Source organism: Jaculus jaculus, chromosome 7 (genome assembly GCF_020740685.1).
Source record: "Jaculus jaculus isolate mJacJac1 chromosome 7, mJacJac1.mat.Y.cur, whole genome shotgun sequence".
Lineage (NCBI taxonomy): Eukaryota > Metazoa > Chordata > Mammalia > Rodentia > Dipodidae > Jaculus > Jaculus jaculus.
In genome coordinates this window covers 10,232,582-10,245,759 of record NC_059108.1, presented here as the reverse complement: position 1 = coordinate 10,245,759, position 13,178 = coordinate 10,232,582, and the positions used below count along the sequence as shown (strand labels likewise).

General features: G+C 47.3%; 1 protein-coding gene and 1 pseudogene across 1 annotated transcript in view; both read left to right on the top strand.

Annotated features, from left to right (window-relative positions):
* The window catches only part of Flt3 (fms related receptor tyrosine kinase 3), a 100,150-nt gene extending 90,565 nt beyond the window's left edge, over positions 1 to 9,585 (top strand). Inside the window, exons 22-24 of the mRNA XM_045154476.1 lie at positions 271 to 370; positions 2,325 to 2,430; positions 9,227 to 9,585. Coding sequence (XP_045010411.1) covers positions 271 to 370; positions 2,325 to 2,430; positions 9,227 to 9,364 — 344 coding nt within the window. The 3' untranslated portion in view covers positions 9,365 to 9,585. The remainder of the gene's footprint in view (positions 1 to 270; positions 371 to 2,324; positions 2,431 to 9,226) is intronic.
* On the top strand, positions 7,086 to 9,189 carry LOC105944101 (annotated as a pseudogene).
* Positions 9,586 to 13,178: the final 3,593 nt, after the last annotated feature.

Below are 13,178 nucleotides of genomic sequence, written 5' to 3'. Positions count from 1 at the left end.
CCTTTGCCCCTTTCCCTCTCAAATCAGAGGTGGGTAAAATGCCAGCCAGGTGCTCCGGCAGCTCTCGCTTCTCTTGCCATTGTGTTGTGTGCTGATGTCCAGGAGTCTGTCTTCCCAGACTGTCTATAAGCCGTTGTCAAGCCTGTGACTTCCTGACCCATATGCAGCCTTCCGTGCAGGCTGCACTGGCACTTGGGAACTCCCTGGGCATGTTTGCCAACTGAACGCGTGGGTGGAGGCCCGGCCCCATTGCTCTCATGTTTTTCTCAGGTGTGAATCCTTACCCTGGCATTCCCGTCGATGCTAACTTCTATAAACTGATTCAGAGTGGATTTAAAATGGATCAGCCGTTCTATGCCACAGAAGAAATGTAAGTGCAAATCAGACCGTGGATCAGTTGGAATCACAAATGTAATGTACTGTAAATCTACTTTTTTTGTTTTTTTTTAAGATTTTTATTTATTTATTTGAGAGTGACAGAGAGAGAAAGAGGCAGATAGAGAGTGAGAGAGAGAATGGGCGCGCCAGGGCTTCCAGCCACTGCAAACGAACTCCAGACGTGTGCGCCCCCTTGTGCATCTGGCTAACATGGGTCCTGAGGAATCCAGCCTCGAACCGGGGTCCTTAGGCTTCATAGGCAAGCGCTTAACCGCTATGCCATCTCTCCAGCCCGTAAATCTACTTTTAAATGCATGCCAAAAAAAAAGGGGGGGTAAGGACTGGAGAGATGGTTCAGTAGTAAAGGTGTTTGCTAGCAAAGTCTAACAGCCCAGTGCCTACAGATGCACAAAGTGGTGCATGTGTCTGGAATTCATTTGTAACGGCGGGTGGCCCTAGTGTGCCCATGCTCTCTCTCTCTGTGTCAAATAAATAAATAAATAAAAATTTAAAAAGTTAAGCCGGGAATGGTAGCACACGCCTTTAATCCCAGTACTCTGCAGGCAGAGGTAAGAGGATCGCTGAGAGTTTGAGGCCACCCTGAGACTACATAGTTAATTCCAGGTCAGCCTGGACCAGAATGAGACACTACCTTGAAAAACAAACAACCAAAAAAAAAAAAAAATTAAAAAGCTAAACATCTTTAATACCAACGTCACATGATTTTTCCTTAAAAATCAGCAGAGAAAGTAGGGAAGGGCGTGGTGGTACTTGGCTGAGTTAACAAGCCAGCCTGGGCTTCTGAAGACATAAAGAGCAGAGCAAAGGCCTTTTCTTTTGTGGGAGCTCTCCTTCTGGGTTCAGAGAGTTCAGTCCTTTGCTGGAGGAGTCATGAGGATTTGACTTCACCTCCAGTTTCTTCCTTGCTGTGCGCCTCTGTCCGTCATCCGCTTCCCCTTCCTGCCGTGGTACAAATCCGCGCACTGCTTTGCATAAAGTGCTTCACAGTGTGGAAAAGGTTGTTTGACTCCACTTCCACTTCTCATCACTTTTCTGTGATTATTATTATTATTATTATTGGGTTTTTTTTTTTTTTTTTTTTTTGGTGGTAGGGTCTCATTGTAGCTCAGGCTGACCTGGCATTCACTATGGAGTCTCAGAGTGGCCTTGAACTCACAGTGATCTTCCTACCTCTGCCAACAAGTGCTGGGATTAAAGGTGTGCACCACCACGCCTGGCTTCTATTATTATTTTTTTTTATTTATTAATTTGAGTGCGACAGGCACAGAGAGAAAGACAGATAGAGGGAGAGAGAGAGAATGGGTGCGCCAGGGCTTCCAGCCTCTGCAAACGAACTCCAGACGCGTGCGCCCCCTTGTGCATCTGGCTAACGTGGGACCTGGGGAACCGAGCCTCAAACCGGAGTCCTTAGGCTTCACAGGCAAGCGCTTAACCGCTAAGCCATCTCTCCAGCCCTTATTATTTTTTTTGAGAGAGAGAATTGGCACACCAGGGCCTCAGCCGCTCTCATCAAACGTCACATGCTTGTGCCACCTAGTGGGCATGTGCGACTTTGCATTTGCCTCACCTTTGTGCATCTGGCTTATGTGGGATCTGGAGTCAAACATGGGTCCTCAGGCTTCACAAGCAAGCATCTTAATAATTCTTTCATCTTTTTAAATTATTTATTTAGTTAGTTAGTTATGAGTGTATGTGTATGAGAAAGAGAGAGGAAGAGAGAAAAAAGCAGAGGCAGAGAATGGGCATGCCAGGGTCTCCAGCCACTGCAAACTCCAGACACATGCACCACTTTTTACATCTGGCTTTACTTGGGTCCTGGGGAATTGAACCTGGGCCCTTTGTCTTTGTGGGCAAGTGCCTTAACCGCTAAGCCATCTCTCTTGTGCCCATTTCTCATCTTGATTCTTGTTCTTTGGCTCTTACAGATACTTCATAATGCAATCCTGCTGGGCTTTTGACTCAAAGAAACGACCGTCCTTCCCTAACCTGACTTCCTTTCTGGGATGTCAGCTGGCCAGTGCAGAAGAAGCGGTACGTAGCAGCTGTGACGCCATAAACCATTCCTGAGAGGAAATTGATCACTGGTAATAACACTGTTTGTTCACATCCTCGGATCCAAATGTACCAAGTTGTCTTTCTCACCACGAAGTTGTCTAGATTGCCCCTTCAAAGTTGATAGACAGAGTAAGACCTAATTATTGATGATTTGTAAATATTGTATTTATTTACTAGGAAGAGGGGAATGGGCATGCCAGGGCTGCAAATGAACTCCAGATTTTATGCAGCCCTTTGTGCATCTGGCTTTACGTGGGTACTGGGGAGTTGAACCCAGGACAGCAGGCTTTGCAAGCAAGTGCCTTAAACCACTGAGCTGTCTCTCCAATGGGACTGATGTGTGGTTTTTTGTTTTTTTTTTTTGTTTTGTTTTGTTTTGTTTTTTGAGGTAGGGTCTCACTCTAAGTTCAGGCTGACCTGGAATTCACTATGTAGTCTCAGGCTGGCCTCGAACTCTATCTACCTCCTATCTCTGCCTCCCAAGTGCTGGGATTAAAGGAGTGCCCCACCACAGAAGCCTGGCTTCTGATGTGTTTTCAAAGGATATATATATATATATATAAAGATACTCTCCTGAAGATTTCACTCAAGTGATAAATAAATCAAAGCTGTCAAGGGTGCAGAGCAGGGGATCTGACAAGTAGATAAAACTCAGCTCTGGAGAAACTACTCGCCTTTTCTAATTCAGCATGTGGCATGAGCACGGAGCCATCCCACAGCTTGGCCCCGGGCTCCGGAGCCTGGGAGGCATCTGGCCTGGCACAATGAGAACCTGATGCCAGCCTGCTCACCACTCCTAACAGATGGGTCTCGATGCAACCCACTTTCTTCTGTGGCTTCCTCGTTCTCACCTGTAAAACGAGTTGCCAAGCCAGACGATCACTGAGCTTTAGGAACTTGGAATCACCTTGCTAATCTGTCCACGCAGCAGTTGGTAGAGTGGCCAGAGCCATCCCAATGAAGCGAACAAGTGTGGAACCTTGAATTCCCCAAACCCAGGTTCAAATCTTTGTTCTATCACGTATATCTCATATGATGTGATCATCATTTAGTCTCTTTCCTTGGGGGGGAGTGGGAAATCATTCTCTGTTTCCTTTTTTAAAAATGTTATTTATCGGGCTGGAGAGATGGCTTAGTGGTTAAGCGCTTGCCTGTGAAGCCTAAGGACCCCAGTTCAAGGCTCGGTTCCCCAGGTCCCACGTTAGCCAGATGCACATGGGGGCGCACGCATCTGGAGTTCGTTTGCAGTGGCTGGAAGCCCTGGCGCGCCCATTCTCTCTCTCCCCCTCTATCTGTCTCTCTCTCTGTGTCTGTCACTCTCAAATAAATAAGTAAAAAATGAACAAAAAAAATATTTTAAAAAAATGTTATTTATCTATTTATTTGAGAGAGAATGTGAGTGAGAGAATGGGTGTGCCAGGGCCTCTAGCCACTGCAAATGAACTTCGGATGCATGTGCCACATTGTGCATCTGGCTTTATTTACATGGGTACTGGGAAATCGAACTTGAGTCCTTTGGGTTTGCCAGCAAATGCCTTCACTGCTAAGCCATCCCTCCAGCCCTCTGTTTCCTTTGACCACATACTGAGAAATTAGTATTAGTATTAGATGTCAGTTAAATATAAATCTAAGCTGGGCACGGTGACACATGTATCTGCAATCCCAGCACTTAAGGACACTTAAGGTAGGAAGATTGTGACTTCAAGGCTAGCTTGCACTGCATAGCAAGAAAAATAAAAAATAAAAATCTCAAAAATAAAACTAAAAAGGCAGTTTGATTTATTCAGTGGATTGTCTGCTCTATGAAGGTCTGAGTCCATTTTCACATCTCAGTTCTGTTCTCTGTTGTGATGGTATGCATCCATCTGTTCCGATTTTTTTTTCTTCAATTTCATATAGAAGCTGTTGTCAGGGAATTTAGGTCAAACGGCTTGGAGATGGAAAGCCCCGAGGGACATAAGTGGGCGGTCAGGCACATGACCTCCCGTGAACAGTTAATGACACTGGAACATAATGGAAAGGCAGAGTTGCAGAAAAGAGGGAGAAATGAGTCTGTGAAGTCGAGAGGAAAGGACTGGCGGATGTTTCCATTAGGTAGAGGGGTTCGGATTCATGGGCTAGTCTGATGAGAGCTGGTCTGTGAGGAACATTTTGGAGGGCGAATGGGATATTCCAGGCTTAAGGAATAATTGAAACAAACTTCAGCCCCGGGGCAAGTGAGTGGACAGTAATGGCTGTGGGTGACGTATGGCGTGGAACAGGACCGCGGAGGCAGGGAAGACTGAGCAAGGGGTGCAGCCAGGGTGGGATCCCCTGCCCACGGTCCCCTGGGCTCGTTCAGAACCCATCCCCCTGCTCAGGAAGCCCGCAAGACGCGGTGCCCTGTCTGTTCAAGGAAGGATCTACCAGCTTCTCAACTGGGTCCTCGCCCCTGTCTGCCCCGGGCCCCTCCGTGGAAGGTGCCCTTCCTGCTATAGCCTCTGTGGCATCCCGGCGGCTCCTGGGAGCGGGCGCCCCCGTGCGGGAGGGTGAAACCAAAGCCAGGCCTGTGCCTGTCAAGAAGGAGGCCGTGGCCAGGCCCACGTGGCTACTCTGCGGGATATTTACTTACTTCTTCATTTTTCCTTTGGTATTGGGCGTGGAACCCACAGGCAGGCTAACCCCCCAGTCCAATGTCAGACACCTTTTCCCCCGTGGGTGTATGCATGTGTGGTGTGGTGTGTGCAATTAAGCAAGCACCGTGCACACACGTGTGAAGGGCGGAGGAAGAAGTTGTTCTTCCACATGATTTCCTTTTTAAAAATATTTTAAATTTATTTTTATTTATCTGGCAGAGAGAGAGAAAGAGAGAATGGAATGGGCATGCCCGAGCCTCTAGCCACTGCAGATGAACTCCAGATGCATGCACCACCTTGTGCATCTGGCTTATGTGGGTGCTGGGGATTTGAACCTAGGTCCTTAGGCTTCACAGGCAAGTGCTAAACCGTCTCTCCAGCCCTCTTCCACATTATTTCTTTGAGACGGACTCTTACTGTTTTTTGGCTAGAGTGGCTGACCAGCAAGCCTCCTGTCTCTGTAACGCCCCTCAGTGCTGTGGGGACAGGCATGCACCGATTTATACCTGGGTGGCAAGGATTGAACCCAGGTCCTCATTCTTGTGCAGCAAGTATTCATGCCCACTGAGCCATCTCTGCCTCACTGCCCTCACTGCTGGGCACCTTGGTACAGAGGCCTAATCCATACAAGGGTATGACAGAGCAGGCCGCTGTGATCCAACCCTTGCTTCTCCAGTGACTACATCACCTCTCTGTTTCTTTTCTTTTTCTTTTTTTTTTTTTTTTTTTTTGTTTTTTTTTTGAGGTAGGGTCTCACTCTGGTCCAGGCTGACCTGGAATTTACTGTGTAGTCTCAGGGTGGCCTCGAACTCATGGCGATCCTCCCACCTCTGCCTCCCGAGTGCTGGGATTAAAGGCGTGCGCCACCACGCCCGGCTGCCTCTCTGTTTCTTCAGCACAGCCCCATCTACTCCCTGGGATGATCTGGACCCATGTGAGTGGCTGTGCAGAAACGTTGGCTTTGTTTTCCTCAGGGACTGGGGAAGGGAGATGCCACTCAGAACCAGGGAGAAGGGCGGGGACTACATAGCGAAAACATCCATCTAGCCTGGGCGCCAACAGAGCTCAGTCAAGGAGCCGCCGGGTGCCACGCTCAGGCTGCGTTGACATGAGTGTCTTAGGACGGGGCTAGAGGTGTGGCTTCCCAGCACGGCACTTGTCTGGCCTGCGTGGGGCCCTGGGTTCCGTCCATTCCCAACAGCACGAAGCAGAAACTACAACAGATGACTATGGCTGCAGGAATGCACCCCGGAGAGGCAGCAGATGAACCCCACAGAGTATACCAGTGTCTCTAACTATTGCAAGTAAATTCCAGATGCATATACCACCTTGTGCATCTGGCTTTACGTGGGTACTAAAGAATTGAACCCATGTCATTAGGCTTTGCTGGCAAGCACCTTAACTGCTGAGCAATGTCTCCAGCCCAAATTTGTCTTTTTGTTCCTTTTTTTTTTTTTTGTATGCTAGAGAGTAAGAAATAGATAGATAGAAAGAGAGAAACAGAGAAAGAGAGAGAATTGGAGGCCAGAGCCTCCAGCCATTATAATTGAACTCTAGACAAATGTGCCACCTCGTGCGCATGTGCGACCTTGCATGCTTACGTCCCCTTGTGTGTCTGGTCTGCGTGGAACCTGGAGAGTTGAACATGGGTCCTTAGGCTTTGCAGGTAAGCGCCTTAGCTGTTAATCCATCTCTCCAGTCCCCAAATTCATAATTTTAAATCCATCCATTAGAAAATAAAAAAGAGGCCAGGCAATGTGGCACATGCCTTTAATCCCAGCGGTAGGAGACTCCCCGTGAGTTTGAGGCTGCTCTGAGACCACATAGTGAATTCCAGGTCAGCCTGGACTAGAATGAAACCTTACCTCGAAAAACCAAAAAAAGAAAGAAAGAAAGAAACAAAGAAAGAAAGAAAGAAAGAAAGAAAGAAAGAAAGAAAGAAAGAAAGAAAGAAAGAAAGAAAAATCAAAACGAGTGACTCACTTGTGCCCCAGAAGCTGCCCCTTCTTGGGGGTCATGGTGGGAGGCAAGACGGCGTCTGCCAGCAGGGTGGTTCAGGTAGTGAAGCCACATGCTCCGCTGGTAAGGGTCGCTGGCGGGGACAGTCCCGAGCTCAGGGCCCCAGCAGCTTTGAGTTCAGCAGGCCCGCTGTCTCACTCTGTAGTGTCGCAGCATCCTATGGGAAGCAAATCACTAGATTTGCTGGTGCGCCGGGGTGCACCAGACACTGCGCACATCGTAAAATCATTACCTCCAAAAAGACAGGAGGAAACTTACATCTCAGGAAGAAATGGAATTTACCCGACATGGAAATCCAGAATCATCAGTATGGCTATTATCAGTCCAAAATAATAATAATAATAATAATAATAAATATTCTGGGGCTGAAGAGATGACTCAGGGGTTAAAAGCACTTGCTTGCAAAGACTGATGGTACTGGGTTCAAATCCCCAGTACCCGTGTGAAGCCAGATGCGCAAAGTGGTACATGGGTCTGGAGTTTGCTTGCAGTGGCTAGAGGCCTCTGGTGTGCCCGTATTCTACCTTTCTCTCTCCCCCCACCTCTTTCTGCTTGCAAATAAATAATAAATAAATTTTCTTAAAAAGTCAATAAATATTCTGCATAAAAAAGGAAATACAGGAAATTTAGATGAACACTTAATCACCTACCTCACGGACCCTGGTCAGCTTCACCACAAGCCCACCATTATGGATGGGCTTTGTTCTTATCAAAGTCTGCATTTGTTTTTTGTCTGTTTTTTGTTTTTGATTTTGAAGTAGGGTCTCACTCTGGCCCAGGCTGACCTGGAATTCACTATGGAGTCTCAGGGTGGTCTTGAACTCACAGAGCGATCCTTCCACCTCTGCCTCCCGAGTGCTGGGTTTAAAGGCGTGAGCCACCACGCCCGGCAAAGTCTGCATTTTAAAAATGTTTAAAAAGTAAAGCTGGGCATGGTGGTGCACCCCTTTAATCCACTTGGGAACTCTTGGGAGGCAGAGGTAGGAGAATCGCTGTGAGTTTAAGGCCAGCCTGAGACTCCATAGTGAATTCCAGGTCACCCTGGGCTAGAGCGAGACCCACCTCAAAAAAACAAAAAATAATTTTTTTTTTTGTAAAATTTAAGGGGCCTGGAAAGAGATGGCTTAGCAGTTAAGGCATTTGCCTACAAAGCCAAAGGACCTAAGTTTGATTCCCCAGGACCCAAGTTAGCCAGATGTACAAGGGTCACATGTGTCTGGAGTCCGTTTACAGTGGCTACAGGCTCTGACATGCCCGTTCTCTCTCTGCCTATCTCTCTCCTCTGTATCTCTCTTACTTTCTGCTTGCAAACAAATAACTTTTTAAAAGTTATTTTAAAAAAATATCAAGGGATGGAGGAAAGGGAGGAATAGAATACATGGACCCTAAATCACAAAGAATTCTTAAGAACATAACTATAATTCTTATAAATAATTTTATTACTATAAACACATGTAAACCTTTTTGTGTCGGTGAAGAGCAGGCAGGAGGATCAGGAGTTCAAGGCCAGCCTGTGTTACACATTTGGGCTGGGGAGATGGCTCAGCAGTTAAAGGCATTTGCTTACAAATCCCCAGTACACACATAAAGCCAGATGCACATGGTGGCACATATGTCTGGAGTTTGCTCGCAGTGGCAAGAAGCCCTGGAGCGTCCACTCCCATTTCTCACAGTAAGTATGTGCATAGATAAATAAAATATTTTTTAAAAAGAATAGAAACAATAATTACATAAAATCTTTGACTCTAACTTCATTTCTCCACTAATAAAAGGACCAATATTGTCAGTTAATGTGTAAATTGTCTCTCTGTCATATGCATAATAAAAATAATGATCGGGGTTTTTTCTGTTTGTTTTTTGGTTTGGGTTTGTTTTTTTTTTTTAGTTGTTTGTTTGTTTGTTTTTTGAGGTAGGGTCTCACTCTAGCCCAGGCTGACCTGGAATCCACTATGTAGTCTCAGGGTGTCCTTGAACTCATGGCGATCCTCCTACCTCTTCCTCCTGAGTGCTGGGATTAAAGATGTGCGCCACCATGCCCGGCATTGATTGGTTTTTATCTCAGTCTCTCGCTGCCGTATGGTTATATAGCTTGCAAGTCTGAATCACATGGTGATCTTTTCTGTCCTTCCCGCATGCAGATGTATCAGAACACGGATGGTCACGTTTCAGAACGCCCTTCCAGCTACCAAAACAGGCGGGCACTCAGCAGAGAGGTGAGCTCCGAGCCACCCTCTCCACAGGCCCAGGTGAAGATTCACAGAGAAACAAGCCAATGAGGAGGACGTTGTCCCCCCACCCACCTTGGACAGGCTATAGATCACCAAACAAGATCAGCCTCCTTACTCAGAGGAGATATATTATCAACTGCTGCTTTGCTGGACTTTTTCCTAAAAAGCTGTCTGCCATCACTCTTAAAGGGCCTTTTGTAAAACCAAACCTCCCTGTCCACAGGAAGGAAGAGCCAATAATGCGCTTTATTGGTGCATCTGCCCACACACACGGGCCTTCCCAGGCTGGCTTGATTGAGGGAAAATAGTGTGCCCAAAGTATAGTCTATTCTTGTAAATACATGAAAACAAAAGCATTTTGCTAAGGAGAAGCTAATATGATTTTTTTTAAATCTATGTTTTAAGATAATATGTAACTTTTTCAGCTGTTTAGTGATATATTTTATGGATGAAAATAAACTTTCTACTATAGAAATGTTTGTAATCGAATTATTTCCTTGGGGTATTTAGGGGAAGACTAAGAGCTCATGAACTCACTAAAGTTGCATGCAATGTTTGGACATATGTGCTTTTATTAATTAATCAATTTAGTTTCGGAGTTTTTTTTTTGAGGTAGGGTCTCGCTTCAGCCCAGGCTGACCTGGAATTCACTACGTAGTCTCAGGGTGGCCTCAAACTCACGGTGACCCTCCTACCTCTGCCTCCCGAGTGCTCTGATTAAAGACGTGCACCACCACGCCTTGCCATGTGTGATTTCTTTTTTCTTTTTGAGAGGCCCCCATCTTATGGAGGGGGCATTGAAACCTGACCTCATTATGTAACCAGGCTGGCCTTAAACTCGTCATCCTCCTGCCTCAGCTTCCTATACTAGGAATATCAATGCACATGCCTGTACAGATGGTTGTTAAGGGCTGTCGTAGTGACCACCATTCGGTATCCATTCCCACTGTGGCGGAACAGTGCCGTTGTTGGACATGTGTAATTCGGTTGAGAGGTCGGTGCTGCGCCCTCCAGCCAGGGTGAGACCCCGGCCGCAGCTCACGGCCCTTCCCCGCTCCAGACTCTGCACAGATCTGGAGGAGGACGCACAGAGCGGCAGGAGGACCATTGCCACAGTGCCAGGCTCTGACAAGGACAGCAAGCAGGCCATCCTTCCGCTGTCCCTGGAGCTGGGTTGGTCCCTCTCCTTTTCTGAGACAAGGGTCTCTAGTCCTCCCACAAGACACCTCGTAACTTCCTTTATAAAAGAGATATTTTTAGGGCTGGAGGGATGGCTTAGTGGCTAAGGCATTTGCCTGCGAAGCCTAAGGATCCAGGTCCGATTCTCCAGATCCCACAGAAGCTAGATGCACATGATGGCGCATGCATCTGGAGTTCGTTTGCAGTGGCTGAAGGCCCTGTCACACCCATTCTCTCACTCTCTCTCCTTCTTGAGGTAGGAGGATTGCTGTGAGTTCAAGGCTAGCCTGAGATTACATTGTGAATTTCAGGTCAGCCTGAGCTAGAGAGAGACTCTACCTCAAAAAAAAAAAAAAAAAAGAAAAAGTATTTATTTGCAAGCAAAGAATGCGAGAGAGTGAGCGTATCAGTGCACCGGGGTCTCTTGCTGCCAGGCATCATGGCACAAGCCTTTAATCCCAGCACTTGGGAGACAGAGGTAGGAGGATCACTGAGAGTTCAAGGCCAGCCTGGGACTACAGAAGAGCTCCAGGGTAGCCTGGGCTAGAGTGAGACCCTACCTCAAAAAACAAAAAAGAAAAAAAGAAAGAAAAGAAAAGAAAAAGAAATTACAAGGCTGGGCTGGAGAGATGGCTCAGTGGTAAAAGGCACTTTCTGGCAAAGCCTGATGGTCCAGGGCTCAATTCCCCAGCACCCCATAAAGCCAGATGCACAAAGCGGCAGTTCATTCAAATCACCACTTTCCAGCTCTGCCTCCGCCCCCCCCCCCCTAGAGTCAACCATTTGATGACAAAGCGCATTCAGTCCAACTCTAAACGTCCCCAAATGGTTCAAAAGACCAAAGTCCCTCGTGAATCTGGAGTTCACAATCTCTCAAACTGTGAGCCCTGTAAATTCGAAACGAGGTGCATACTTTCAACACATGAACAAACGTGTTTATTCAGCACAGAATCAACATTCCCATTTCCAAAACTTTCAACACATGAACAAACGTGTTTATTCAGCACAGAATCAACATTCCCATTTCAAAAAAGAGGAATCAGGAGCACAGCGAGAACAGAACCAGACCAATGCAAGATTGAAAACCAGCAGGGACAACAGAAGCTCCTGCAGCATGTCCTCGGGCACCAGGGCTCCCAAAGGCTTGGGCAGTTGTGCCCACCCTCCCCCCCCCCCGCGCCCCCAGCTCTGTTACTTGCCTCCTGGGCAGATTCCCCTCAGAGCCAGCAGCTTTCTTTGATGTCTGCACCATAGTCCCAGCATCTCCAATGTCCTGGGGTCTCTCCACCACAACCCAGGGTTCAGCTCGCCTTCACGGCTCTATGCCATGGTCCCGACGGCCTCCCTACAGTGACTAGGCGCCTGCTCCACACGGCCTAGCAGGCACCTCTGGAACCATACTGCCATCCAATGAGCCTCTATTTCTGGCAACTCAATGCTTCCAAAACCAGTACCAGGTGGGCTGAACTGCTAATTGTTAATCCAGTGGGAGAGTAAAGCCCGATGTTGAGGAGCAGGGATCTCCTTCAGCACTCTCCCTTCAGGCCCCTTCCTTTCAAAAGAACCAACACTCCTCTTATTGTCCCAATGCAGAGCAGCTGCCGTCCTCAATGGTGTTGATGCTTAGACAATTGCAGCTGAAGTGGGTGCTGTCTCTGGACCTGGGCTAAACATCTGCCTACACTTCCTTCTGTGTCAAACTTTCTGTCTCTCATAGTCTCCTGCCCTGTAATTTCTTCCACGAAACACGCCAATCCATGACTCCTAAGTCCAACCTTGCTCGAGTTCTCAGGACACGGGCAGAGTGCGGCCAGACAAGCTCAGGCACAGCCCGGTTCCCCAGCAAAGCCCTTTCTTTCCCCTCTGAAATCCACAAGCTGCGCCTCCACAGTCCACTCTTTGTTCTGCATTTTGGTAAGGTCCAATGTTCCAAGTCCTCTCATATGCCTCACACAGACCAGTTCCAAGCCACTAAAATGACACACAGTCAAGTTCATCAAAGCAATGATCCCAGTTCTCCGTATCTGTTCTCTTTAAAATTTTTTTTAAAAAATATTTATTTATTTATTTGAGAGAGAGAAAGAGATAGATAGGGAGGTTGGTAGAGAGAAATGGGTGCACCAGGACCTTCAGCCACTGTAAACAAACTCCAGACACATGCGCCGCCTTATGCTTACATGGGTCCTGGGGAATCGAACCTGGGTCTTTGAGCTTTATAGGCAAATGCCTTAAGCACTAAACCATCTCTCTTTTTCTTTTCTTTGGTTATTTATTTGATAGAGAGAGAGAGAGAGGGAGGATTGGTGTGCTAGGGCCTCCAGCCACTGCAAACAAACTCCAGACGCAAGCACCACTTTGTGAATCTAAGTTTATGTCGTTACTGGGGAACCAAACCTGGGTCCTTTGGCTTTGTAGGCAAGTATCTTATCAGCTAAGCCATCTCCCAGTCCCAATTTTCTGTAGCAGTTACCTTCTTATCTCCAGGATGAAACATCTGACCAGAAACAGCAGTGCATGGAAGGAAAGGATTTGTTCCATCTTACGGCTTCGAGGGGAAGCCTCATCATGGCTGGGAAAGCGCAGCAAGGGCAGACAGCTCCGCATCACATCTCCCCATCAGCAGGGAGGAAGAACAAAGAAGGCCCTTGCTTGCACTGGAAATGGCTGGACTTGAAATCACAAG